At 44.8% G+C, this 26,805-nt stretch overlaps 1 protein-coding gene across 2 annotated transcripts in view; it reads left to right on the top strand.

Moving 5' to 3' along the window:
- Positions 1-26,805, top strand: part of ASTN2 (astrotactin 2) — a 668,892-nt gene that overhangs the window by 126,649 nt on the left and 515,438 nt on the right. For both annotated transcript variants that reach the window (XM_014528918.1, XM_005880933.2), the window contains exon 4: positions 20,127-20,234. In XM_014528918.1, the coding sequence (XP_014384404.1) occupies positions 20,127-20,234 (108 nt within the window). The remainder of the gene's footprint in view (positions 1-20,126; positions 20,235-26,805) is intronic.

Below are 26,805 nucleotides of genomic sequence, written 5' to 3'. Positions count from 1 at the left end.
CCCCCCACTCTACATAGGCCTTGTGTCCCTGGGTATCTGTGTCAACTTGTATTCTACTGTCTTTGGAAAGTATTGCCCTGGCCCAGTAGCTCAGTTGATTAGAGGGCAGTCCCTAAACACCAGGGTTGTGGGTTCAATCACCAGTCAGGGCACACACAAGGAATGTATAAATAAGTGGAACAATAAATTAATCTCTCTCTCTCTCTCTTTCAATCAATCAATAAAAATAAAGAAATAAAAATAAAAAGGAAAATACAATGTTCCTCTTACCTGGGTGATGGTGACCCAAGTACATGGCGTAGGCCCCTCTGAGGAAGGCCTGGAGGAAGTTGCTATGTGCGCTTGCTGTGGGTTTGCAGCCTTTCTCAGAGGCACTCAGGCTCCCCCTTAGTCAGAGGATTGAAAACAGCCTGTCCCAGCTCTGAGGGCCAGGCCAGGTCTAGAAACCGGCGTATGGCAGAGGCTTAGCAAATACTCGCCGTCATAGCACGATGACTCATTTTGCCGGAAGTGTTCACAATGTGTGTGGGAAGGTGGAGTTTTTAGTCATTCACCAACAGATATGACAAAATTTCCCTCTGAGCCACCACCTTCTTCTATTTCAGGCTTTTGCATCCCTCCCCCGTACCCACTAGGAGCCAAAATATTTTGTAATTGTTCGGCATTTCACAATTACATAATCTTTGAATACAAATTTCCTCTAATGGGGAGTAATAGCTGTGCAGTGCTGTGGAATTAGCTCTTCATGCTCCCCTGCTGTTTATCTGTTCACATCCACCTGGCAAAGGCTACCCACAGAAAAGCTGTTTAAAGTCGGGCTCTCACCTTCCGGGGAAAGTCAGGCTACCAGACATGTCGCAAAGGGCTCCCTAACATCTCTTACAAATACCTTATCTCAAAGAAGATCTAGGAGGCAGGAATCAGTGTCCCTATTTTTCATATTACAAACAAAAATTTTTTTAATTAAAAAAGAATCAGAAAGGTTAAGTAATTTTTCTCAAAGTCACACAGCAAGGAAGAGCCTGAGCTCAAATCTAGTCCCTGGCATGTGTTTTTTCTAGCACTTAAGGGTGCTCGCACTTAGGGGTGTTAATAACAAAAGGCTTTGTTATTAGCTGGAGAGAGAAACCCTGGGACCAGTGGGTGAGGGAGGCCTTAGAGGGGGCCTAGCTCTGGAGGCCACTCCCTCAGAACATAGCCCACCTGGTCCTCAGCAGGGGCCTCCTGTTCTGGCTGCAGGGAGCCTTGGCCCTCTCACCCCTAAGCCTCAAGCCAGTCCCTGGGAAACCCAGAGCAATTTGGGAAATAACACATCATGCCTAGCAGACTGGAATTCATTTCTTTCAGATCCTTCCTTTCTAAAGAGTGTTCCTCATGTAACCAGGCAGGCGAGTTCCTGGAACACTTACAATCAAGTTCCTCAGTATCTGTGGGGGATGGGTCCCAGGTCTCCCAAGGATACCCAAGTCCACAGATGCTCAAGTCCCTTGTAGGAAATGGCACGGCATTTGCATACAACCTATGCAGTCAGCCCTGTTAGTGCAGGATTCACATCCACAGATTCAACCAACTGAAGATCGAAAATATTTTTTTTTGGGGGGGGGCGGGGGAGATCCCAGCAAGTTCCAAAAAGCAAAACTTGAATTTGCCACGCACCAAGCACTATATGCTGAATCCATACCGATGAAGTGATATGTAGGCGTACCCTGCTGTAGCTTCTATGCAAATATAGGTTATATGCAAATACTGTTTTATGTAAGGGGCTTGAGCATCAGTGCATTTTGATAACCACGGGATGGGAGTGTTCTGGAACCAATCCCCCGTGGTTTGTATTTAACATATAGGCTTCAGTAGGACATACCTACCCACCACTTCATTCACATGAATTCGGCCTAGTGTTCAATGCGTGGGAAATTCAATTTTTGCTTTTTGAAATTCTCTGGGATTTTTCCCCCCAAAATATTTTCAACCTGCAGATTTGAAACCTGCCTGCCTGTGTTTACAAGAAATTTCCAAACCTACATTTGAATCCTCTTTTCGTTAGAGTAGGCAGGCAGAGCTGATAATGTGTAATCTTCCTATCAACTGTGCAGCTTTGAACTTTTCCAGATATTTTCACATGCATTATATATGCATTTCTTCCCCAAATAATTATTGAGTGCCTACTGAATGCCAGGCATTTAACTAAGTATAGACAGTATGGTGATGGAGAGGTAGAGATCCTAATCTCCTGACCATTCTATTCTGATGGAAGAGAGAGGCAACAAAGCATGGCATCATCTCAGATAGCAATAAACGTTATGAAGAAAAATAAAGCCTGGTGTGGAGTGTATGAAAGGGGAAGAAGAGGGTAGCTCATATAGGGGTGGTCAGGGAAGGCTTCTCAGAGGAGGTGGCATTTGAGTAGAAGCCTGCATGAACTGGAGAAGAACAGGAAAAGAGCAATGTCATGACCCTGAGGCAAGAACAAGGTTCATGTGTTCGATGATCAGCAGAAAGGTGAGGGTGAATGGAGCATGTGTATAAGAAAGAGGACAGAAAGAGATAAGGTTGGACTGGCTGTTTTCTGGGGGACAAAGGAAGGGACCATTAAAGGCTGCCATATTTTGGCCTGAGTGAATGCATGACTGGAGAGCATCATTTTTGAGGATGGGAAAAACGGGAAGTTTAGCAGGTTTAGGATGGGTCATCAAGATTTACAGTGTGGCCACCTGAGGGTATTTTATCTGAACTGGATAGTAGCTTTGCAGAACGTATGGGGCAGATGGAATTATTTTTTCTCTTATAAGAAAATGGGGAAGTCACATGACTTACCTGAAGCCACAGCATCGGTAGAAACAGGATGAGGACTCAGGAAACCCAAGTCTTAGTTAATGAACCCATATAACTACATAACTTGCCATTTTTGCCCTTGGGCAGGGGTCTGGTGGGGTGGAGTTGGGGGTGGTGGGCAGAGGTTGAAAACGATGTGGTTTTTGTTGTTGTTTTGTGTGTGACTTTGCAAAATAGCGTTTTTAAAAGGAGGTTTCACCTGCGTTGTACCCTGATGTCATAAGTTGCAGGGACCTTTGGGTGTGAGCTTAACGCCAGAGGGATGCAAGTTCACCCTGAGATGGCCAGGTTTGAAGCAAGGTGTGGTGTGGAGGCAGCTTTGGAAAGAAGTTGTCTTCTCCTGGGATGGAAATGTGGGATGCTGATGGGGGAGGGCGGGGAGGGGAAAGGGAAAACTCCACGTGGTGGGGTATTACTCTTTGTGGTCAGCAGGCTAATACCTCAGCACACAGCATTAGAGCCCAGAGCGTCTCTTCAGCGCTTTGGGGCACCGCAGCTCCTCCTGCAGAGTTCCTTCTGGCCAATACGCTTTAGCCCTTCTGTGTGCCATGTGCCACCAAAGGAGGGGAAGGGCCCTTGTCTACATCATGAGACCCTGTGGGAGGCATTTTCCCATTGCCAACAAATCCTCCCACTCGTTCCTAAAATAACCCAATGGGCACAACTCTGAGTGTTCGCGCTGCTCTGCTTGTCTCTTTCCTCCTTTTTTTGACTTTACTTTTCTCCCATCCCCCTTAGCTGTTTAAAACCCTAAACTGGTCCACGGGAGAAAAGAAGGTGTGCAAATAGCAAATTGAATTTAGTCCATTTCACTTGGATCTGAGCTAATTAAACTTGGCATTTGTTTAGAGCCCTTCGCATGTCTGCCTCAGAGAATCAGGGACTTTTCCCAGCGAAGGGGGTGCCCAGGTTCCTCGTTCCAAATAGGTCCTCCTTCTCCCTTTTCTCCGTCTGGCTAAGGCCTTGATGTCTAAAACCTCACTGCTATCACCACTGCGCTCGGCCATATTATTGTTCACAGGAGGTATAGGTGGAGAGCACTGGGGATGGAAATCTAGGAGTTGATATTGAATCAGCTCTGTTTCCGTCGTCACGTGACCTTACACATCAGTTATGTGACATTCTTCTTATTCTGCCTCCAACATGGAGGTGGTAAATCGACCTACTTAAATGACGAATGGGAAGGTGCTTTCTTTTTCTGATTCCTGGATTCTTGCTGACTCCAAACACACACACACACACACACACACACACGGACACACATACTCTTTGCACAACTGATGATTATGGTCAAGGAATAACTCTACTGGCCACAGGACAACCATTAGGCCATGGGAGGCAGGGAGGCAGGAAAATCCCTGTGTAAATCTGACTTAAAAAAGGGATTTTGCAAAGATTTTGACCCACCTTCCTGTTGCCTCCCAGTATCACCTTTGCCCATCACTGCCTCCAGCAGAATGAGACGTTTCTGATGAAACCTCATACCTGAGCCCTGTATGATGCTTTGAAGATCCAAAGTCACAAAGACTATTCAAGGCAGCAGTTATTTAAGTCTGTTTTCCTTGATTATTTGTTTGCCTATTTATTCTTTTTTTCTCATGTGGCCAGAAAAGTGCATGGAAGATAGACACTAGGGTGCCTCCACCATGCTCACGTGTCTGTTTTCACCACGATTTACGTAGGCCCACACCGTCTGCATTCCTTGTTTAGTTTACACTCACTTGCTACAGAGCTAAGCCAGACGCCCGATTCTCTTGTGCAATGATCTTCCCTCCACTCCTAGGCCTCCCCACCTCCACACTGATTCCAGAATCTGACCATTCTCTCTGCTCCCAGCAGAGTCGGAGGTCGCCCCCCGCTGTGGTTCCCATGGCTCCTGCACTCACCTGGAGTGGTGGCCTTATCACACTTCACTCTACCATCTTATTTCTTGACCACTTTCTCTATCCAAATGTGAGTTCTTAATGTGAGGAACCATATTCCATATCATATCAATGGTTACTACACAGGCTTCACATATAGTAGGTATTCAGTAAACATGTACTCAACATGTTAAACATGTAAATAAGAGAATGAAGTAAAATGGCAAGTATTTGCTCAGTACTCCCAGATCTACAGCATCCTTTTAAGCCTTGCAAAAAAAAGTAGATGGTATTCCCATTAGAAATGTAAGGCTTATGAGTTGTTTATTGTCATTACTATTATTATCATTATTATTATTTATTGATTTCAGAGAGGAAGGGAGAGGGAGAGAGAGATAGAAGCATCAATGATGAGAGAGAATCACTGATTGGCTGCCTCCTACATGACCCCGATTGGGGATTGAGCCCAAATGGAACCGTGACCTCCTGGTTCATAGGTTGATGCTCAGCCACTGAGCCACACCAGCCAGGCATGGCTTAAGAGTTCAAAGAGGTCAAATAACTCACCCAAGTTCACGGTGCCATTTAGTATTGCTGTATGATCAATGATACCAAGACATACTGGCTAAAACCAACTTTTATTTTGCCACAAATTTTTTGGGTTAGGAATTCAAGCAGTTCTTGCTTAGTCTCTCATGCGATTATAGTCGACTACCAGGTGGGGTGCAGTCCTCCAAAGACTCAGCTGGGCTGGACTTCCCCGGGGCCACTGGCAGAGCTGGCCCCTGACACCAGATGTTGGCTAGGAGCTCAGCTGTGGCTGTTGACTGCTGCTGCTCCCCCTGGCCTCTCCAGCATGGCCGTCTCTGGGCAGTCAGACTTCCTGGATGGTGATTGGCTTGCTCAGTGCAGCCCTCCCAAGAGAACCAGGTGAGGCTGCAGGGCTCTTCCGACAGGGCTTGGGAAGATTATAGCCTCTGTCACTCTCTTTTAGTCCACCCGGATTCAAGAATGGGAGCTGTGTCAAAGAATTTGGACATTATGTTTATAACCACTATTGTCCCTGGCTGGGTAGCTCAGTCGGTTAGAGCGTTGTCCTGATGCATCAAGGTTGTGGGTTCGATCCCTGGTCAGGGCACTTACAAGAATCAATCAATGAATGCATAAATAAGTGGAATAACAAACCTCTCTCTCTCTCTCTTTCTCTCTCTCTCTCTCTCTCTCCAATAAATAAATAAATAAAATAAATAAAAATAAAATTAGCAAAATTGAAAAGGCACACAAGGTAGTAACCGAATTAAAGAACCAAACTCCAAATCCAGTTGTTGTTTTTTTTGTTGCCCTATGATGTATATTATTCAGCTGAAAATACTATTTTGGATGAATTATTGAATTGTCTCTGTTCCAATGTCATGCCTGAAGTGTAGAGGAGAAGGGAGAACACTTATCTTTCTGGGATGACCTCTCTGCCCTTAAGTCTGACTAACAGGAAGAGGATTGTTTGGACACAATATGTCTTGGGCAAAAATATATATCTTAGTCATACCTTTCACCGGGAACAGGATACTGGCCTTAATCTAATAAATGCCATAGACTGCTTTATGTGCTTTAATTTAAAACGATTCATATTCATTAAGGAAAGAATTCCTAGAAGTGCAACCAGAAAAATACAAATATCCCGTAATGCCATCACCCACATACTACTACCAGCATTTAAAACTCGCTCTAATTTCTTTCCAAGCTCGATTTATAGTTTCCTATGTGCAACTTAAAAATCAACTTTATTAAAGCGTATTTTATGTAAAGTACACCGCATCAGCGTAGCGTATACAATTCAATGAGTTTTGGAAGCTGTATATACCAGTGAACATTTCCATCATGATATGTGTCTCTCTCCATTTATTTAGATTTTTTTCATTTTAATTTCTTTTAATAGAGATTGCTTGGGACCTTTGGTAGCACATCCTTCTTCCCACCCACACCAGGCCCCCGGAGATCTGCCCTTTGTCACTCTAGCTTGGATTTGCCTCGTCTAGAATTGCATCTAAATGGGATTATGCAGCATGTCATTTCTGTGTCTAGTGTCATTCACTCAGCTTAATGATTTTGAGGCGCATCGGTATTGATGCACATGCCAGAAGTTCCTTTTAGTGATGCATAGTGTCCTTTATCTGGGTCTGCTTTATTCTACGTATTCACCTGTGGATGGACATCTGGGTTTACTCCAGTTTTTTGCTCTTGTGCATACATCTGCCATGGACATGTATGTGCAAGGTGCTGTGTGGACATGCTTTCATTACTCTTTAGTAAAGAACTACGATTGGAATATCTGGGTCATATATTTGTCGTAGTTTTAACTTTTTGCGAGACAGTTTCTATTTCAAAGAAGGTGCAGGATGCCTGTTCTCATCGGCAGCGTGTGAGAGCCTGGTCGGCTCCAAAATCTTGTCAGAATGCGTGAGGCCATTCAGTGCTTGTGGAGTGGTATCTCACTGCGGCTTTATTTGCATTTCCCTGGTGACTAAAGATTCTTCAGTGAGTATTGCCATTCTTAGGCTTGTTTGTTGAAGTGATTCTTCAAATTATTTGCCAGTTTTTAAAACTGAGTTCTTTATCTTTTTAAAATAGGATTATCAGGAGTCTTTGTATATTCTGGATACAAGTCCTTTGTTGGATATATGTATTACAGGTACTTTCTTCTGCTCTGTGGCTCCCTTTACCTATTCTTACTGGTGTCCTTTGGAGAGGAAATTTTTTTCATTTTTACAAAGTTATATATATATATATGATTTTTTCTCTTATGGTTTATGCATTTCGTTTCCTATTTAAGCTCATTACCTCTGCCAAAGTTACAAAGATTTTTCTCCTGTTTTCTTCTTTTTCTCTTATGGTTTATGCATTTCATTTCCTATTTAAGCTCGTTACCTCTGCCAAAGTTACAAAGATTTTTCTCCTTTTTTCTTCTAGAAGGTTTGTAGTTGTAGCATTTACATTTAGTTCTGTGATCCATTTTGTTAGTTAATATGTGTGATGCTGTGAACTAAGGGCCTATGTCCATTTCTTTTTTATATATATATTTTTTTTCTATGTCCATTTCTTATAGCAAGTGGCTCTCCACTTGTTCCAGCACCATTTGTTGGAAAGACTTTCTCCTGATATCTTAATCAAAAGTCAGTTGTATATATTTCTGTGCTCTCTATTCTCTTCCATTGATCTATAGGTCTACCCTTTAGCCAATAATAGACTCTTGCCACCCATATGATAATATACAATGAATTATAATATAGCTTTTGAAATTAATGAATTAGATCTACATATATCATTTAAATTCTGAAATTACAATATTAAGGGAACAAAACAAGTGGCAATATAATACAAACAATATGACTATTAGAAACCCATAAAACAATAATCTGTAGTATTTTATAGAAACTCATATGTTATAAAAGTATTTCTTTTAATTTGACAAGATATATATACCCGCGTCCTAGATAATAGTTGCCTCCAATAAAGTAATTAATTTAAAAAATAATATAGTCTTGGTTACTACAGTTTTATAGTAAATCTTGAAAACAGGTAGTGTAAGTCCTTCAATTTTGTTTTATTTTAAAATTGCTTAACTATACTAGGTTATTTGCATTTCCATATAAATTTTAGAATTATCTTGTCAATTTCCATCCCTCCCCCATAAAATGCATGCTGGAATTATAACTAGGACTGCACTTAACCTACAGGTGAGGTGGCGGGGAAATCACATCTTTAAAATGTTCAGTCTTGAAATCTAAAACATGGTTGTATATCTCCATTCACTTACATTTTTTATTTTAATTTCTTTTAACAGTTTTCTATTCTTATTGAAGAGCTCTCGCATGCCTTTTCTTAAACATACTATTGAGTACTTAGAGTTTCTTACACCATCATAAGTAGAATTGATTTTGAAATTTTATTTTCCAATTATTTGATGCCTATATCTAAGCATATAATTAACTTCTATATATTAATCTGTTATCTTTCAACCACTCTAAAGTCACTTATTGTGTTTTTAATTCTAAAAATATGTCAACTGCAAAAATAATAGTTCTATTTCTTCCTTTCTAATCTGTCTGCTTAAAAAATTTTGTTGTCTTTATTGAAATGGTTAAAGAGGTCTCTGTTTGATTTTCAGCAATTTGACTATAAGTATAGGCTCTCCCCCACCCTATGTTCTTCCCGTTTTGTGTCCTCTGAGCTTTATGAATTTGGTAGTTTGTCTCTTACACTAAATTTGGTTAATTGTAGTCATTATATTTATTTTTTAAGACTCTGTTCTCTCTCCACGCCTTCTGAGACTCCATTTATCTGTATGTAGAACTTCTGATGTGGTCCCATGAATCCCTTAGACACTATTTACTCTTTTGCAGTCTTTCTTCTCTCTCTTCTTCAGATTGGTCTTTAAGGCCAATGATTATTTTCTATGTTATCTTCATTCGTATTTAAGCCCATCCAGTGATTTTAAAAAAATATTCGTAAGTCTGTTTCATAATGATTTTATATATTTTCCTGCTAATAATTCTTAGAGTTTGTGTTCATTGTAATCATCTTTGCTTTACCTACCCGAGCACAGGTGGTGTTGTGTTGAAGTCCTTGTGCACCTGGGTCATCTTAGGTTGGCCTCTGTCCATTGTCTTTTCTATTGGGAATGGATGGAACTTTCCTGCTTCGCCACATGTTGGATAAGTTTGCATCGAATGTTAGAAATTGTGAATTTATTGTATGAAGATTTATGGATTCTATTTCTACCAAGAATGTTGATATTTTGTTTTTCGCAGGCAGTTGACTTGGTTAGACTCAGGCCGCCGTGCCTGGGGAGAGCAGCCGTTGTTTTTTCTTTAGCTGAGCTGGTTGGAGTCTGCCTTACACATGAGTGGTTCAGAAGTCAGCCAGAGACTTTGCAGAGATCACACACCGATTGTGAGGCACCCCCCTGGGCTGCCCCTTTTCTCCCTGGTGGACTTGGTGGAGCTGAGTGGGATCCATCCACTGGGTCCTCAGTTTCAAAAGACAGCAGATTTTCTCTTGGTGCTTCAGCTGCCCTGCGCCATATGGAAATTGCAACCTAACCTCACGGCAAAGCTGGATGCATGGGAGGTTCCTCCTATGTTGACTGTTTTCCCCAAGTCTCAGCTCCTGCTTTTGTTATTTCCAGAGCCTTCCAGTAGTGCTTTTGTTTGTCTTTGTATTTTGTCCAGAATTTATTGTTATCTGTAGGAGGGTTGGTCCGTGAATATCTTCCAGACCAGAAGCAGAATCTTCACTATGTTCAGTAGTATTCATTTTGCAATATAGAATTTATGTTTTTGACCCTCCCCGCTCTTTCTTGAAATCAGTATTGGACACAAGCATTTTCTATAATATCTTATCATCATCTAGGCTCATTTAATATTCCAACATAATTAACTCTTCCACTCAAGTTTCCCATTAAGGTTATTTTCCATTTTCTTATATTTATAAATAGCATTGCAATGAGTATAATACTGCATAAATCCTTTTCTGTATTTAGGATGGTTCCCTTAGGGTGAATTCCCAGAAGTGGGTCAAGAGGGATGGACATTTTTAAGGCATTTTTTATATTGCCAAATTGCTTCCCAAAAGGGCTGTACACATTTACACTGCTTGCAGCAATTTGGGAAAATAATTATTTCATAAAACCCTTGTCAGCACTGGATACTATTAAACGAAGAAATAACATTTCTATTTCAAAGAGGAAGAATTATAACCAAGTATTTATGAATACGCATAATATTTTCATGCCAGAGGAGAGATTTTTCTGGTCTTAAGAGTGGAGAGGCTAAAATGAAATACATATATTAGGAGAGAAAGACTCCAAAAAATGAAAATCTGAACAAATATTTAAAGTGAATAACAATGGAGGAGGAATTTGGGGAGTATGAAGAAAACATGTCTGCGCACAAATCTAAAAGATGGCGAAAAGGCCAAAAAATGTGTAACAATTTAGTCCAAACTTATGAAAATATTCCCCAAAAGGCTGAAACTTCAAATTTATCAGTGCCTAATGGGGACATTTGAAAGAAAACAAACAAAACTAAAACAAGCTTTTAAAATTGGTTTTGAAACAATAAGAACAAGGATATGATTGTCTCGTTGCATGAAACAACCGAAACCTTATTACCAGATGAAAGTACAAAACTAAATTCATTCTGAATCTGTCAGATCTGTCACTTTTATCAGGAAAAAAAATCTAAAAACTAGGAAAGGGAGAACGAAGATGCTTATAGGAATGGAGTGCTAACACACAGAGGAGGTTCTGAGTCTTTACTTTGAAGTGTCTGCCTCAATTTCCTTCTCCAGACCCAACCCCACAAATTACTTTTCCACGGCTAAATTAATTTGAAAGTATTTTTTTCATAACTACAGAGTTAGTTATACTCAGAGTTTTAGGTAGAGGAGGTTCTAACATTCTGAAGAAGAACTAATCTTATCCTGCTTTTCAATAGTTGATGCACCATTGAAACTTTATTTTCATTCTCAAGAACAATAAGGTCAGTGTACTTAGTGAACATGCAGGGAGGGAAGCTGAGAGCACTAGAAGCCATCATGGGTTCACTCAGAATAAGTCACCAGGCCAACTGCATTTCTACTTTGAATAGCTTTGTTGCACAGGGAGTTACCACCAACACAGGATCTGGGTGTCAGCAGATATTTGATAGAGCTTTCTCATGAGTGTATTAATTTTTTAAATTATGTTTTTATTTATTTTTAGGGAGAGAGGGATAGAGAGATAAAAACATTGATGAGAGAGAAACATCACCATTCAGCTGCCTCCTGCACATCCCCTACTGGGGATCAAGCCTGGTGTGCTCTGACTGGGAGTCAAACCATGATCTCCTGGTTCATAGGTCAATGCTCAACCACTGAGCCACACCGGCCGGGCATAAGTGTATTAATTTTTACATGTATTTATCTGAATAGTCTATCGCCCAGGTGAGTGCAGGCCCTGTGACGGCAGGGAGTATGTCTGTTTCACTTCCCAGAGCATACCCCCTGCCCCACTGCCTGGCCCGTTGTAGAATCTCAACAGATATTTACTGAGTTTTTTTTCCAAAGGGGAAGACTGTAGATTGCTTGGTACTCGGGTCAGATGCTTCATATTTATTTGATTACATGTACTGGAAGAGTTTGTATTATGGGGCTGATGTCAACCTGAAGGGAGTTCTCTAGCCATGAGCTATCATGGTCTGTTCTCATTCAGGTCTCCTCAATGCTGATGCCTTTGCCTTAGATCAGGGAGGACTGGCGTGGGAGACTGGGCATAGCAAGCACCGAAATTAGCCTTCCCACCCAGCCCCTTCTCCTCACTGACTGGATGACCTTGCCCAAGACAGATAACCCTTGCAGACATCAATTTCCTAATATTAAAACAAGGATAGCAGCACCAACCTAATTATATTCTCCTATGTACTGTATGCTTTTAACATACATAAACTGCTAGTCTGTGGCTTCACATGCTGTAAACACTCAGTAACTATTGTTTCTTTTCCTTACATGCTGCTCCTTTCATATTTATCCAATTCACAGAGGGCGTGCTGTCAGGGAAGAGGGAAAACATGAGATCATAGGATTAGGAGCAAAATACTAACTTGAGACAGTAGAAGAAGGGCCAAAAGATACAGATGCAATTTGGTGGTACAAAACGTTCTTTACTTTGATTTAGAAATATCAATTCTTCAAATACAGGGTGGGAAAGACCAGAATTATTTGCGGTGCGTGTGAACAAAGAACCGAGGGCACACTGAGTCCAAGTCCGCTGCCTGTACAGCAGAAGCAGCCCTGGGCCGCATTATAGTCAGTCTCATGTTCACAGAAAGGGAGGTGAGAGTCCATTTCTCTGTGTGAATCAGCTCACACCCGGGTTACCATGCCTAGCTCTGGGCATCAAAACTCAAAAAGGACTTGAGCAAATTCAACAAAATGAATTTGAAATATGGGATGCATATCAAAACCACAAGACTGAGCAATGATATAATACCTGGAGTCGTAGAGGACGTAGTGAAATAATGACTCCTGTGGACAGCTGGTCAGGGTGAAATTGGTATAACCTTTCTGGAGGACATCTTGACATGAATCAAAACCTTTAAATATGTCCCTATCCTTTGACCAAGCCATTCATCTTTCTCCCCTCAAAACATTCTACACTTGGACGCATAGGGATGTGTAGAAAGAGATATCATTTAGGAGCATGCAATGGAATATTATAGTGAAAAACTAAAAACAATATAAAAATTAAACAACAGGGGATTGTTTAAATAAGTGATGATCCATTGATACTTCAGGATATTGCAGACATTAAATGTTATTGAAATCAAGACTTAATGACATGGGGTAATGGGTAAGATATAGATATATTTTATTTAGCTTAATTTTAATTTCCACAAATGATCTCAGTTCATGTTAAAACAAAAAAAGGAAGAGAGAAAGGTAAACAAAAAGATGAAAATCTCAGTGTTCAAAGAACACTATTAATACTTTGGTGGAGATAGGTATAGATATAGTTACAGATGAAGATAGTGATATACATGTAAATCTGGATGTATATCTAGATGTGTACATATAGGTACATATATGACATAGTGTAATTTATGCAATAGGAAAAGTGCAAAGCATATAGTTGGATCCCAGTATGTATTTCTGACATACGTGAATGAATAGATATATGCTTAAATATTTTAAACAAAATTTACAAAACGCACTCACATTATAAGACAATAAAATCCAGTTGTAAAAACTTGCAATAGATGCATGGACAGGTGACAGGTTAGAAGGAGTGTGGATGTTTTCACAGGACTGGACAAGGGGAGTGTTCTGGTTACCACACTTAGTGCCTGAAGACAACAACAATCCTATGCTCATGGATTCTAGGAGCCATGAATTGGTACATGAGAAAGGGAAGGTAGGTTGTCTCGGCTCCACAATGACCAGGACTCAGCGGGAAATACTCAGACACCTGTGGGTGACTCTGATGGCTGGGGGCTAGAATCCACTAGAAGCTCCTTTTCTCACATGTTTGCCCCCTTGTCTGGGTTGTTTGAAAAGCTGGGCTCAGCTGGGTTTGTCGACTGGAACACTTACCCTCAGCCTATCCACGTGGCTAAGACTTCTCACGGTGCCGTGGCCAGTTTCCAAAGAGGGGGTCAGCATCTATAGTCAGCATTTCAAGACAGCCAGGCGGAAGCTGTGCTGCCTCTTATGGCCCAGTCCCAGAAGGTTGGAGTCACTCCCTTTGCAGCCTCTTTATTGAAAGCGTGCCCCTATGGCAGCCCAGACACAGGGGCCAGGAACTAATCTCCACCTTTGATGGGGGAGCAGCCAAGTCCCGTTACAGAAGAAAATGTGGGATGGGAGGGTGTGCTGTGGCCTTCTCTGGAAAATTCAGCCTCCCACAGGGAGCGAAGGGATATTCCAGAAGGCGAGGCTGACCTTTCATGACATGCTGAGATGAGCTTGAGTGGAGAGCCTCTCCTCCATAGATAGATTTCTGGGCCAGAATTTGAGGATAAATTGAGAGATCTCTCTTCTTGGGTAGTGGGATGGCCATCTCTGAAATGGCCATTTTACAGAAAAGGTCAGCTGAGGGATGAGCTTACCTTGCAGCAGGAAACAACCAATTTTTAAAAAATCAACATCACTTTTATTGTCTTTTTTATTAGTATTCATTGGAGGAAAATTAAAAATGCAGATGAGCAACAGTAAGGGAAAAAATCTTAAATGCTCCCAATCTTACTATCCAGAGAATAACCTTAATATGTTTATTTCTATATGTATGCATATTGAGGGATGAGCTTACCTTGCAGCAGGAAACAACCAATTTTTAAAAAATCAACATCACTTTTATTGTCTTTTTTATTAGTATTCATTGGAGGAAAATTAAAAATGCAGATGAGCAACAGTAAGGGAAAAAATCTTAAATGCTCCCAATCTTACTATCCAGAGAATAACCTTAATACGTTTATTTCTATATGTATGTGTATATACATGTACATGCATACGTTTACATACATTCTGTGTGTACATTTTTAAAACAGAATAGGATCATTTTGCACTTACAGTTTCCCAATACGCTCGTTAAAAGTTACTTCCTAACTCTTGATCGTGAACATTTCAGAATAACTTTTAGTTTTCTATAATCCATTTTTTATATTACAATGTATTATTTGTTCTTGTTGCACACACTCAGTGGAAATCGCACTAAATACCTGCAGTTGTGTATAAGTGTGCATGTATGTCCTCTTGGCATTCTCCCCTGTATACTTTTTCACTCAACAATGTATCATGGAGAAGACTGCATGTCAATAAATATAGATCTATGTCACTGTATTTAATGGTCTCATGAAAGTCTATTTTAGAGACATGCCATCGTTTTTTTAACCCAGTTCCCTGTACATGGGCCTCTGGCCATTTCTACATTTTTTCTGAAGTTTTAAATAGTCATGTTTAATTATATTTTACCATGAAAAATTTTTAACTGTAAAGATCAGGTTAAAAAATTCAACATGACTCCCCAGAATGCTCCGGGATCGTCTTTCCTGAGGGATCAGATAAACCATGTTTGAATTCAGGTCTTATGACTGCAGATACGGGTCTTCGCTTCTCTCAGCCTCTGTCTCCACATCTGGAGGAATAAGAATATGTGGTCACGTGTGAGTAACGTGCCTGGTAACGTGCCTGGCACTGTGCCTGGCATATAGCAGTGCCCAATGGCAGATAGCGCTTGTGGTCAGAGCCTTTCAAGGGGTGAATGCCTATGCCCATCTGAGGTGTAGCCCTAGAGCTCAGAACGATGATCCCTTGTGTGGCTTAGGAGGGACTGGAAGTCATAGCTGCTTTGGTCCTCTTTCTAGAACTGGTTCCATTTGCATTCCCTGGGTGGTTGGGGGTCAGGTGGGTTTTTACCTTCCCAAGCTGCATATTTCTCTATCTGGCGCATTCCTGGGCAATCTGAAAATGCAATATCGCTGTCACCAGCTCGAGGAAGACACAGAGCCTGAATAATTTAACATGTCACCGCCATCCATCATGATAGCAAGAGTGCGGGCGATGGAGGGTGGAGGGGTGGGCCTGCCGAGGCCGCCGAGCAGGACAGTCCAGTCAGAGAAGGTAGTCCTCAGAGAACAGTGAGTTAATTTCACAGGCCCAGGAAAGACCGCTCAGCCTCGCTCCTGCTCCAGCCTCTCCCATCATATGACTTTCAACTTGCTCGGCTGCCCTAATTTGCTCCAAACTTGGGCTCAGGTTCCTAGTTTGCTGCCAAATGTTTGTGTCATCTCTGGGAGGCTCTAAACGCCTCTGAATATCTTCATTTATTTATCAGTAAAATTGAGAGAATTCCCCTGTGAAGGGCTTAGCATCATGCCTAGAGTATCTTAATTGCTTCCTCACCAGAAAGGAAGTTCCAGGAAGTCAGGAAGTCTTTGACTGCTGTTCGCCACCCTATTCTCAATGTCTAGAACAGGGTCTGGTATGAACAGACACTGAGTTGATAATTGTTAAATGAATGAACAAGTAAATGACTAAGTTATTATTTTTTTTGAGATAACCAGTGGGTCCAAGACAAACGGAAGGGTCACCCACTGCTTTCTCAAGCATGGGGTCAAGACTCAGGGGGCCTGAGCTGGGCCCCTTTCAGTGTGGCTCTGGAATACCTCCTCTCTGTGTTTCTTCCCCCTCCCAACCGCCCCCCCCCCCCCCCCCCCCCCCCCCCCCCCCCCCCCGGCCACACAAACACAATTCCATCATTCTACAGTTCTGTCATCAGTCTTGTGCTATTACAAAGAGAACAGAGGGTCTATTTTTAAAAAAATATTTTACTTATTGAGCTAAGATTCACATAAAACATTATCCATTAACTTTTTTAAAATGTATAATTCAATGCCATATTGTAGATTCACAAGTTTATGCAACTATCACCTCTATGTAGACCCTGACATCTACATTACACTCGAAGGAAACTCCAGACTCATTAATGATCACTTTGTATTTCTCTTCTCTCTCTGCCCAGCCCTGGCTGCCACCACTGCTCTCTGTCTCTATGGGTTTACTGATTTGGGATACTTTATATAAACAGAATAGTATGACATATGAACTTTTTAATCTGGCTTTTTTTCCCACTTAGCAGAACGTTTGCAAGGTCTATCCACATTATACCATATCAGCATTCCCTTTTCAGGGCTGAATAATATTCCATTATATAGATATTCCACATTCGGTTATCCATTATCAGTAGGTGGACATTGGCGTGCTTGTCTTTTTTCTACCTTTTTGCTATTGTAAATAGTATTGCTGTGAACAGTCGTGTATTGGAATGCCCTGCCTTCAATTCCTAGGGCAGAATGGCTCGGTCATGTGATAACTGTGTGTTTAACTTCTTGAGGAACTGTCAAACTATGTTCCTCAGTGGCTGCCTCAGCTTGCATTCCCACCAGCAGTGTATGAGGGTCCAGTCTCTCTATATCCGTCCCGACACCTGTTCTGTCCCATTCGGTTGATTGTGGTCAGCCTGGTAGATAGGAACCAGTTGTTTTCCTTTGGCTTGGATTTGCATTTTCCTAATGACTAATCTTTTCATGAGAGCAGAGGCTTTTTCATGAGACGGAAGCTGGGTTCAAATCTGAGGGTGATGCCATTTGTAACGTGTGATCATTGATACGCAGCATTGAAACTCTGAAGGCTGGATTGCCCTCCGTAAACCTGAGATGATCCGTGCCTCTCAGGCCGCTTGCGGAGCGTGGACAGGATACTGCATAGGCAGTGCCCAGAGCAGCGCACACCCTGCCGAGGTCTGTGCTTGGCCCATCTTCTTCACGGCTCCACCTCATCTCATTTGCGACCAGCAGAACCAGGGGCTCCTGGAACAGGGCAGGGGACCTAATGGCTCCTCTTCTGTCCTCCTGCCGGTCTCTGGCCATTCTCACTTTCTCTCAGCTCCTAAATGGAAGTACGCGAGCAGCCCTGAGTAATGAATGGCTGTACTTGAGGTCACGAAGTCAACGATTTCATATTAAAATGCTAGCCAAGGGGGCCCTTTTCCATTCGACCGAATCCTCTCCAAGTCAGTCTGTACCTGGCCTGTGGCCCCTTCAGGTTAGATGGACACTCAGAGGCTAGACGTCCTGGGTGGCTGCCACCTCCCCAGGATGTCACAGAGGCCAGGGAGTCACCACCCATCCCATCGGTGCTTCTTCTCTCCTAAGAAACTTGGGCAAACCTCGAATAAATGAATGTGCCTCACCATCCCTATGTGTGGTCTGTGTGTCAACTATTTACATGCAGCACCTGTACCTTCCCTCATACTATCCACGTGAGCTGAGAGTTCATTTCCCTCTTCTTTTAAAGATGAATTCGGAGAGGTTAGGGGCCTTGTCCACGCCCACTCAGCTAATAAGGGAGACCAAGAATTGGAACTGGGGTCTGCCTTCAGTGCCCTGATTCCTTCCCACAGACATGCTTGACCTCTCGGGCTCATGGATGAAGCCAGTGCAGAAACCTGCTAGAGGCTAAGTGCCTTAGGGCAGAAGCAATGGCCATTGTCTTTTAATGGAATCTGAGCTGCACCATTTTTCTTCCAAGTCACATTAAAAAATGATTCAACGCCTTCGTGGGGCCCGTGGCTTATTCATCTCTCTCCTGCATCCAGATCCCAGTCCTTAATTACGCTCAGGAATAGTGGCTGTGTAAGTGCTTCCAGACCCGCGTTCCCCGCCACGGCGGGCACCTGATGCCCGGCTACTCTCTACCGAGATATTCTTTTTTTTTTAAATATATTTTATTAATTTTTACAGAGAGGAAGGGACAGGGATAGAGAGTTAGAAACATCGATGAGAGAGAAACATCGATCAGCTGCCTCCTGCACACCCCCCAATGGGGACATGCCCGCAACCAAGGCACATACCCTTGACCGGAATCGAACCCGGGACCTTTCAGTCCGCAGGCCGATGCTCTGTCCACTGAGCCAAACCGGTTTTGGCTCTACTGAGATACTCTTATGTATAAAATACACACTGGATTTTAAAGACTTATTGTGCAAAATCTATAAACTATTTCAGCATAATTTACATTAATTCCATGTTAAAATGACAATGTTTTTAGGATATTGGGTTTAATAGGTATATTCTGAAAACGAATGTTTACTTTTACCTTTTTAACGTGGCTACTAGAACATTAAACATTGCATGTGTGGCTCACATGATAGTTTTATTGGACAGCTTGGTGTAGAGACAGCCTCGCTGAGCCTCAGTTTCCATTCTGAAAATGGTACCTTGGTAGTTAAGGAGGGAGGTGAGGGTCAGATGGGTGGGGATGGGGCAGGGGGAACTGGAGAAGCAGCCATGATAGTCAGGGGCATGGCATCTATGTGCTTGGACACGTGGATTGCTGGAGGCATCCCTAGGATGTAGCTAAGCCTGAGTGAGTTCCTACCAATAGCACCATTACACCGGTTCGCAGCAGGAGCTATGGGAAGTGGAAAATGCACACAGGCATTGGGAGCAAGCCACAGACCTGCGCGCCACTATCATGTCCTCCCTGGTATGCACAGCAGTGAGCTCATGCTCCTGCTCCAGAAGCTTCTGTGACATCCATCCTCAGTGACACCCACGTCCTTCCACGTGTCCTCTAGCAGCATGTCCCTCCCAGTCAGTGCTCCCCCCTATGGGACTGCCACCTGCCCACACTCCCCACCCAGGGGTGCCCCAGCTCTTACCTCTCCTTGGAACTCCATTTCCTTCCACCGAAGCCTCATCCATCCTTCCAGCCCCGACTCCATCTCCCTTCCTCCACAAAGTCTCCCAGGTCACCTGTGCGGAGACGGGTTGCTCTCCCCCATGTTCTGGGGTCTTGTGTGGAAAGCATAGCCATGAGTGAGGTTAAAAGCACCATGGGACCCCATTTGTCGCCACGACTAGCTTATGATCCCCTGGTTGGCAAGGATCGGTTGTATCCCTGTATGCCCAGTGTCTGGCTCTGGGCCTGGTACACAGTAAGCAATTGGCTGAAATGTGTGTGAAATCAAGTTGCCTGGAGTGTTTCTTAGAGGCAGGCTCATCGCACTTAAGCAACCAATATAGCTCTCAATTATTTAGTAGCCACCATGGACCGGGCATTTCACATGTCCTGTCTCCTTTCATCCTCAAAGCAATCCTGCAAGGTTAATAGTTATTGTCCCTGTTTTAGCAAGAAGGAACCTGTGCTTCCTCAAGGTCACACCGCCCTGGGGCTGCCACGGCACCGGTTAGAACCCCAACTCCTTCCCTAAGCCACGCCCACCCCCGGGTGTCCTGGGATTTACAGAAAGAAGTCGGGGTGGGGTTGTCCATCTTGGGAAGGAGGAGGGTCTAATAAGCTGCCGAGGCCGCGATGACTGATGGATGTGCTTCCTCGCAGGGGGCATCAGCTTCGGGAGAACCAAGGGGACGTCGGGGTCAGAGGCAGACGACGAGACGCAGCTGACGTTCTACACGGAGCAGTACCGCAGCCGCCGCCGCAGCAAAGGTAAGGAGGCCTCGGGAAGGTTCCAGGACCACTTCGTAGGAGGAAAGCCTGGGCTGCGGATTTTGTGTTTCATGACAGACCCTGAATCTTCTTCACCCTGTGGTCCCAGTCCAGTCGGCACTGAGCTTGGCAGCAAAGCCCTGGCTAGACAAGTGACCGTCACCATACCCTCTCCCTTCAGCCTGTGTGTGCTTTCTGTCCCACTTCATTCCTCTAAGGCAGTGGTTCTCAACCTTCTGGCCCTTTAAATACAGTTCCTCATGTTGTGACCAAACCATAAAATTATTTTCGTTGCTGCTTCATAACTGTAATGTTGCTACTGTTATGAATCGTAATGTAAATATCTGATATGCAGGATGGTCTTAGGTGACCCCTGTGAAAGGGTCGTTTGACCGCCAAAGGGGTCGCGACCCACAGGTTGAGAACCGCTGCCCTAAGGATTTAGGGCTGGGTTTTTTTAAGTTTGTAGAGTTAAAGAAAATCCAGTGCAGGAAGTGAAGTAACTAAGAGAATCAGATGGAAAGGGAAGAGGAAGGAGGAAAGTTATTGAAAAGCAGGTTAAATCACTGCAGGGTAACCTGTGCCGTACTGCCGGGTGGTTCTCAGAGCCAGCTGACGGTGTAAGGCAGGATTCTCAACCATCAAAGGACCTAAGGAAACATACTCGGCCATACAATGGGCAGAGGCTATGGGACAGAACGAGGGTTGATTCAGGAAATTCTACTCACCTGACACCAGGACCAGAGGGAAGTTGGGCCCTGTGAACACGCCACCCTGTGACTCTCTGGGCCGTGCCTCCAGCAGGTGAAACTAGTGTCACCGAATGACTATTGCTCACAATGATGCACGAAGTAAACCATCAAAACGCTGGGGCGGGGCGACATCCTCCAAGGGCCAAGGGCCATCGTTCTCGGGGATAAAATTTGCTCTGAAGGGAAAATAGACCATATTTCAGGCAGGTACCTGTGGGTATAATTCCTCACCCCTGAGCGTTTTTGTAAGGATGAGAAATTAGCAAGTTCAAGATCACATTCCTAGAAGAGAACCTGGGGTGCCAGCATCCCGGTGACGAAAGGCAGCTCCATGGGCCTGGAGCAGGCCCTGGAAAGAAGCAGGGTCCTGCCCTAGCTGGTTTGGCTCAGTGGATAGAGCATCGGCCTGCAGACTATAGGGTCCTGGGTTCGATTTCAGACAGGGGCCCATGCCTGGGTTGTGGACTCAATACCCAGTAGGAGGTGTGCATGAGGCAGCCAATCAATTATTCTCTCTCATCATTGATCTCTCTCTCTCTCTCTCTCTCCCCTTTCCTTCTCTGAAATCAATAAAAATATATTATAAAAAAAATAGCAGGGTCCTCTGGCAATCAGGAAAGCAGCTCATCAAGGCACATGGCAGCCTGTGGTCCTCGTGCCTCTCCAAGAAGTGGTCTGGGGAAGTGCCTGTGTTTGGGAAGAGGCTTCCCCAAAAAATGACCCTGCATGCATTCCACCCCTGTGTTCAAAGAGCACAGATGGCACAGCTTCTCTGGGCTCCTTTTGCTCTTAAGCAAGTTATCTTCCTTCCCTATACCCCAGTCTTCTTATTTGTGAAATGGGTCTCGTAACTGCCTCACAGAAACTTGAAGGTAGATTTTGGTTATGATACATTAAAAAAAAGTATTGTGGCGCCTGGTATATATTAAGGGCCAAAGAAGTAGACGTTATTCATGTCAGTTCACTTCTCGTTGTTTTCCATATCTCGCTATTCCTGGTGCCTTTCACTGAAAAGCCCCCGTGTGGGGGTGCCTGGGTTGGCACATCACCTCTGCAGCCATTCGAAGCAGTGGCCTTGCCTCCCCTCCTCCCCATGTCTGGGCTGGCTGGTATCTGCGGCATTGGAGATTTAGAAGTTGATGATGGATGATTCTTGACCTGTCTTCTCCCTCTCCCCAAACTGCTGCCAGAATTCGGCTGGGCAAGGTGGTGGGTCTCCTCTGCAGGACTGGGCTATTTATAGCTAATTGGGAACACATCCATCACTGAGCGTTCCCCTCGTAAATCAGAGGTAAACTTAGCGAAGCAAAAGCAAACCGCAGGACGTGAGGGAAGTGACTTGGCCCGGTGCCTCCGCACACTCAAAGGCTGGGCAGTGTTTCCAGGATGTCGAGGATGCCAGGGCTGTGGTGCCCCCCTACCCCACCCACACACACACCTTCCTCCGGCCCTCTTGCCAGCTGGATGCCAGAGCCACTTGCTTCATCTCCGCCCTCCATATATTGTCCAGAGTGACAGTCCCTCTCCCTCCACCTCTGCTCCCCCCACATCTGTCTCTTCCTCCTCAGTATCCCTTGTTCCTAGGGCCCTGCAGGGGGCTGAGTGGTGCTGGGGAAGATTATGATACACTTTTTGGGAGAAAAAGTAAAACCAAATGTTATCTGGGTGATTCTCACTGTCCCAGCTTTGAGAGGAAAGAGAGAGATGGGGGGACACCAGAGAAATGTGGGGGGCTTCCCAGAAGAGTTGAAGCTGGAAAGTGACCTGGGCCCAGGTAAGGCTCTGTCGCTGTCCACCCACATACATGAGCCAATAGCCTCAGTATTCTTGTCTTTGAAATGGGGTGGCAGTACCTCCCTCTCAGGTAGTTGTGAGGATTGAATGGGAACACAGGCATCTCCTTTGTAGCTATAAGTCTCAGCAATAAGTTATTCCTTTCTCCATCATAGCCGTCCTAGTCCCTGTCACCTACATTCTTTGCTTAAAAACTGCTAAGGTCACCTTCTCAATGGCCTCACTTAACTGTCTTCCGACCCAGTAACAATGTAAGTAGGGATCCTTGCTTCTCTGCTTAGAAGGGGGAATGTGACCTTCTTAACACCTACAGACCTCTGAGGGTCCGGCCTGCCCACCAGCCCAGGGCTGTTATTCCTCCCAATCAGGCCTCCTCCCCGGCACTGTCCTGCCAGAACCTCCCCAATGTTCTCTCCTGGCACACTCCCCTGCCCTTTGCCCCCCTCCCACTCGCTGGCATCTCCACGGAAACGGTACGTCTTCCGGGAAGCCATCCCCACACCGCATTTCCCTGTTTATTCTGTTCCAGTTCCTGTGTTCTTCCCCGCTGTAGACCTCATGGCCGCTGTAACTGTACATTCGCAGATATGTCCTCTGGGCTATATTTGTACACCACCCTGACCTGGGCGCTTCCTCTGTGCAGTGTCCTCTGTGCCCAGCTTTCCATCCTGGGCACCGACCACATGGACGGGTTGAGAGTGGGAACTGCGTGCATCGTTTGGAATGAATGAATGGTTAATGAATGAAGGACAGGCATGCCTGGCCCAGTGTCTGGATGGCTACAAGTGCTCAGGGTGGAGGTTGCTTTTGTGGCACCTCCCCTTGTTTTCTCTCACTCCATTGTCACTTGCTGGGAGTGCTCCACTCTCCTTTCCCTTCTCCCTTCTGCTCCTGCTGGGCAGCATGGAGGCCTCAGCCCTGCTCATGCTTCCACCTCAAGGTCAACGACAGGGAAGGCTGTCAGGTGGCATGCCTGGCAGGGGGAGGGGGCCTGAGGACTGATGCTGGAAACCCACTCTGCCTGGGTGCTTGGAGCGCATTGGAGGGTGTGACCTTTGAAGAGATGTAGCAAGTCCAGGAGGTTCCCTGGCAGGGATGGATATACCTAGTGCTGATGGTAGAGAGAGCAATGGAATGGGAGAAGAGAAAAAGCATCCAGCAGGTTTTTCCTACCTGGGTCTCTCTTTTCAGCATGCCCCATACGGGGCTAGAAGTGACATTACATTCAGCTGGACCTGGCTGTGAGTCCTGACTTTACCTCATCTCCTGTGTATGGCTGGGCTTTTAGCATCCAGGAGCTTCCCTCTGTATCAAATAGAGCTGTTGACACCTACCTCACAGAGTACTCCGGTGTGGAGATGGAAGGTTCCAGAACTCACCCAGAGGTGCTCAAGAAATTTAGTTCTTTCCTCCTGAAATTCCCCTTTCCTTGAAAATATTCTGAACCCCAAACTGCATCAGCTGAAATCTGATTTGGGGCAATAAGATCCACTGGACACGAGATTTATGGTATAGTCTGAGAATCACCTCTGGCTCCTCTGGGCCTCAGTCTCTTGGAAAGGAAAATGGGTATGTTATTCGGCGGTGTCTGGTATGGCCAGGCAGAACCCCACCCCCAAGCAAAGAACTGTGGCCATCAACATGGTGAGGGCGTAAAGGCAGAGACAAAGGGGCTGAGAAACAGAGACTCAGAGACCAGGTGTGTGTCTGGTGGGATTTCCTAAAGCAGGAATCAGCAGCCTTTTTCTGTAAATGGCCAGTTACCTGACATTTCTTGGCTTTGCAGGCCAGATAGTCACTGTTGGACCTATTCTGCTCAGCTGTTGTACCTTGAAAGCTGCCATAGACAGCACATAAATGAAGGAACGTAGTGTGTCCAAATGACACTTTATTCCTAAAACAAAAAACAAAAAGCCAAACAACAACAACAACAACGAAACACACCAATTCAACAGTTTGCTGACCTGCGCCCCAAATAATCCATTTACGCCATACAGGTGGCCCTCACCTGTAGGACTGGTCCAGGAGGCATGGGTGACATGTCACAATGATTTGTGAAGTGAATCCGGTCTCATATCATCTGTCCTTGCTGCCTAAGAAGTCTGTTTGTCAAGTAAAGACTTCTCCATTTGGTGACATAAATAACCATTGAACCCATCACTTGCTTGGATTTGCCAGTTCTCATGGCGTTCTACAAAAGCAACCAATCAAGTAGCTGGATAGGGAGGTGCCCAGTGGGCAGAATTTCACCCTTTCTTAACCAGAGATGACACGACAGACAGCCAGAAGCACTGGGACCAGGAGGGGGAGGTGCGTATTGAAGTCTGTAGCCCCAACCGTGACTCACTCGGACCCTTGGCAAACGTGCTTCCTTGGAGCCTGAGCTTTTCTTCTGTCAGACAAGGATATTTCTGCCTCATGTCATCAAGTCTGAAGCTCATTCTAGTCTAACCTAGATTTATGGAATAAATGCCTTCTAAGCATGATGCGGGGCATGGTGGGAAAGGGGACCAGGGGAGCTGCGGCTCACCCAGGTAAGCGATGCTGAAAAGTATAGGATAGTGCGTAATTGAAGGTCCCCATGAAAAGTGCAGACAGCATGGCCAGCCCCGGGCACAGTGCTGAGCAGGAGACAGAGCAGGCACCACTGCTGGGTGACTCTAGCAGCGCAGGCACCAGCAGGGGCCTCCTGGCCCAGCTCTGCAGGCGGCTGTGTGGCCTTAGGCTAGCTCCCTCCCTCTCTGGTCCTCACTCTTCCCAGCCACTGGCTGCTTCGCCAGTTCTAGGAACCCAGGTTTTCTGATTCCTAATCCTATGTACTTTCCTCGAAGCTTTCCTAATTATTAGTTCATCAGCAGAGAGAACCAGGGCATGAGTGTTCCTGGTTCAGCTTATTTGTTTTGGGTGCTTGTTTTAATTTGGCATTTCTTAAGCTGAGATTTTTCTACCATGATCAGAACTCTTGAATCGTAAACAGAATGTCGTGCTCCTTTGTAATGATGTGTACATTTTTTCTTTTTTATTCTCCCCTGACAAAACACGTGCACACGCACACACATGCATGCATGCATTCATAAATGAATCCTATTTAGAAGGAAAAGAACAGGTGAGGGAATGTTCAAGCCACATCTGCGGCAAAGGAGGCCTTTGGGGATGGAGGGTAGGAGACTGTTCTGAAAGGTAACCTGAGAATGCAGAGATGGAGCGGGGACTCCAGGAAGTGGTGGTGGTGGGGGGGGGCGAAGGGGCGATGGCTGGACCCCAGCAGAGCAACACCTGCCACGGGTGCGGGCAGAGCTGCATTCACTGGCCAGGGGTTGGACCGGATGCCAGGAACTGAACAGCATCCACGTCTGTGGTTTCAGGAATGATGGCAGGTAGGCTGGAGAAATAGGCAGGAGCCCCTCCTGCATCCATCACTTCTCATCAGACCACAGGGTGTTTTCAGTCCTACCCATAGATAGTCCATCCACTCTTCTGTTTCATGCACATGGAACCCAAGGCTCAGAGAAGGGAAGCATATTCCCCAAGATTAAACTGTTGCCTTTCCAAGCGACAAAGCATGTGGGGCAAACTGTTCACAATAGGTGAATCTGGGCAAAAGAACAATGCATGGCTGTGCTTTGTACTCCTCTTATCCCTGAAGTTTTACTATGAGTTTGAACTTACTTTCACGTGAAACCTTAAGTAATCGGGGGTCCTTCTAGGTTGCTTACAGGCTTCAGAATCAGCAGACAGAGGTCCCCATCTTTGCTTTGCTATTTCCAAGCTGTGTGGCTTAGGGCAAGACACCTTCCTTCTCTGAGCCTGTTTCTCCTGGGTAAAGGAGGACATATCCTGGCATTAGTCCTGCTACTCCTCCTCAGTCCCACTGAGAAGGTTAAAGAAGATAACGTATGCTGAGGACATGCGTAGGCAGTGTGCCTGCCATGTGATCACTGTTCACTATGTGGTAACCTGCTAAGTTAAGCCTGGGCCGGGCACGGCTCCATGGCCCTTTCCCAACATGCTGGCCTGTAGATCGG

This window comes from Myotis brandtii, unplaced genomic scaffold (assembly GCF_000412655.1).
Source record: "Myotis brandtii unplaced genomic scaffold, ASM41265v1 scaffold658, whole genome shotgun sequence".
NCBI classification, from domain to species: Eukaryota; Metazoa; Chordata; class Mammalia; order Chiroptera; family Vespertilionidae; genus Myotis; species Myotis brandtii.
Note: the sequence above shows the minus strand (reverse complement) of the source record. Positions and strands in the feature narration are given on the sequence as shown.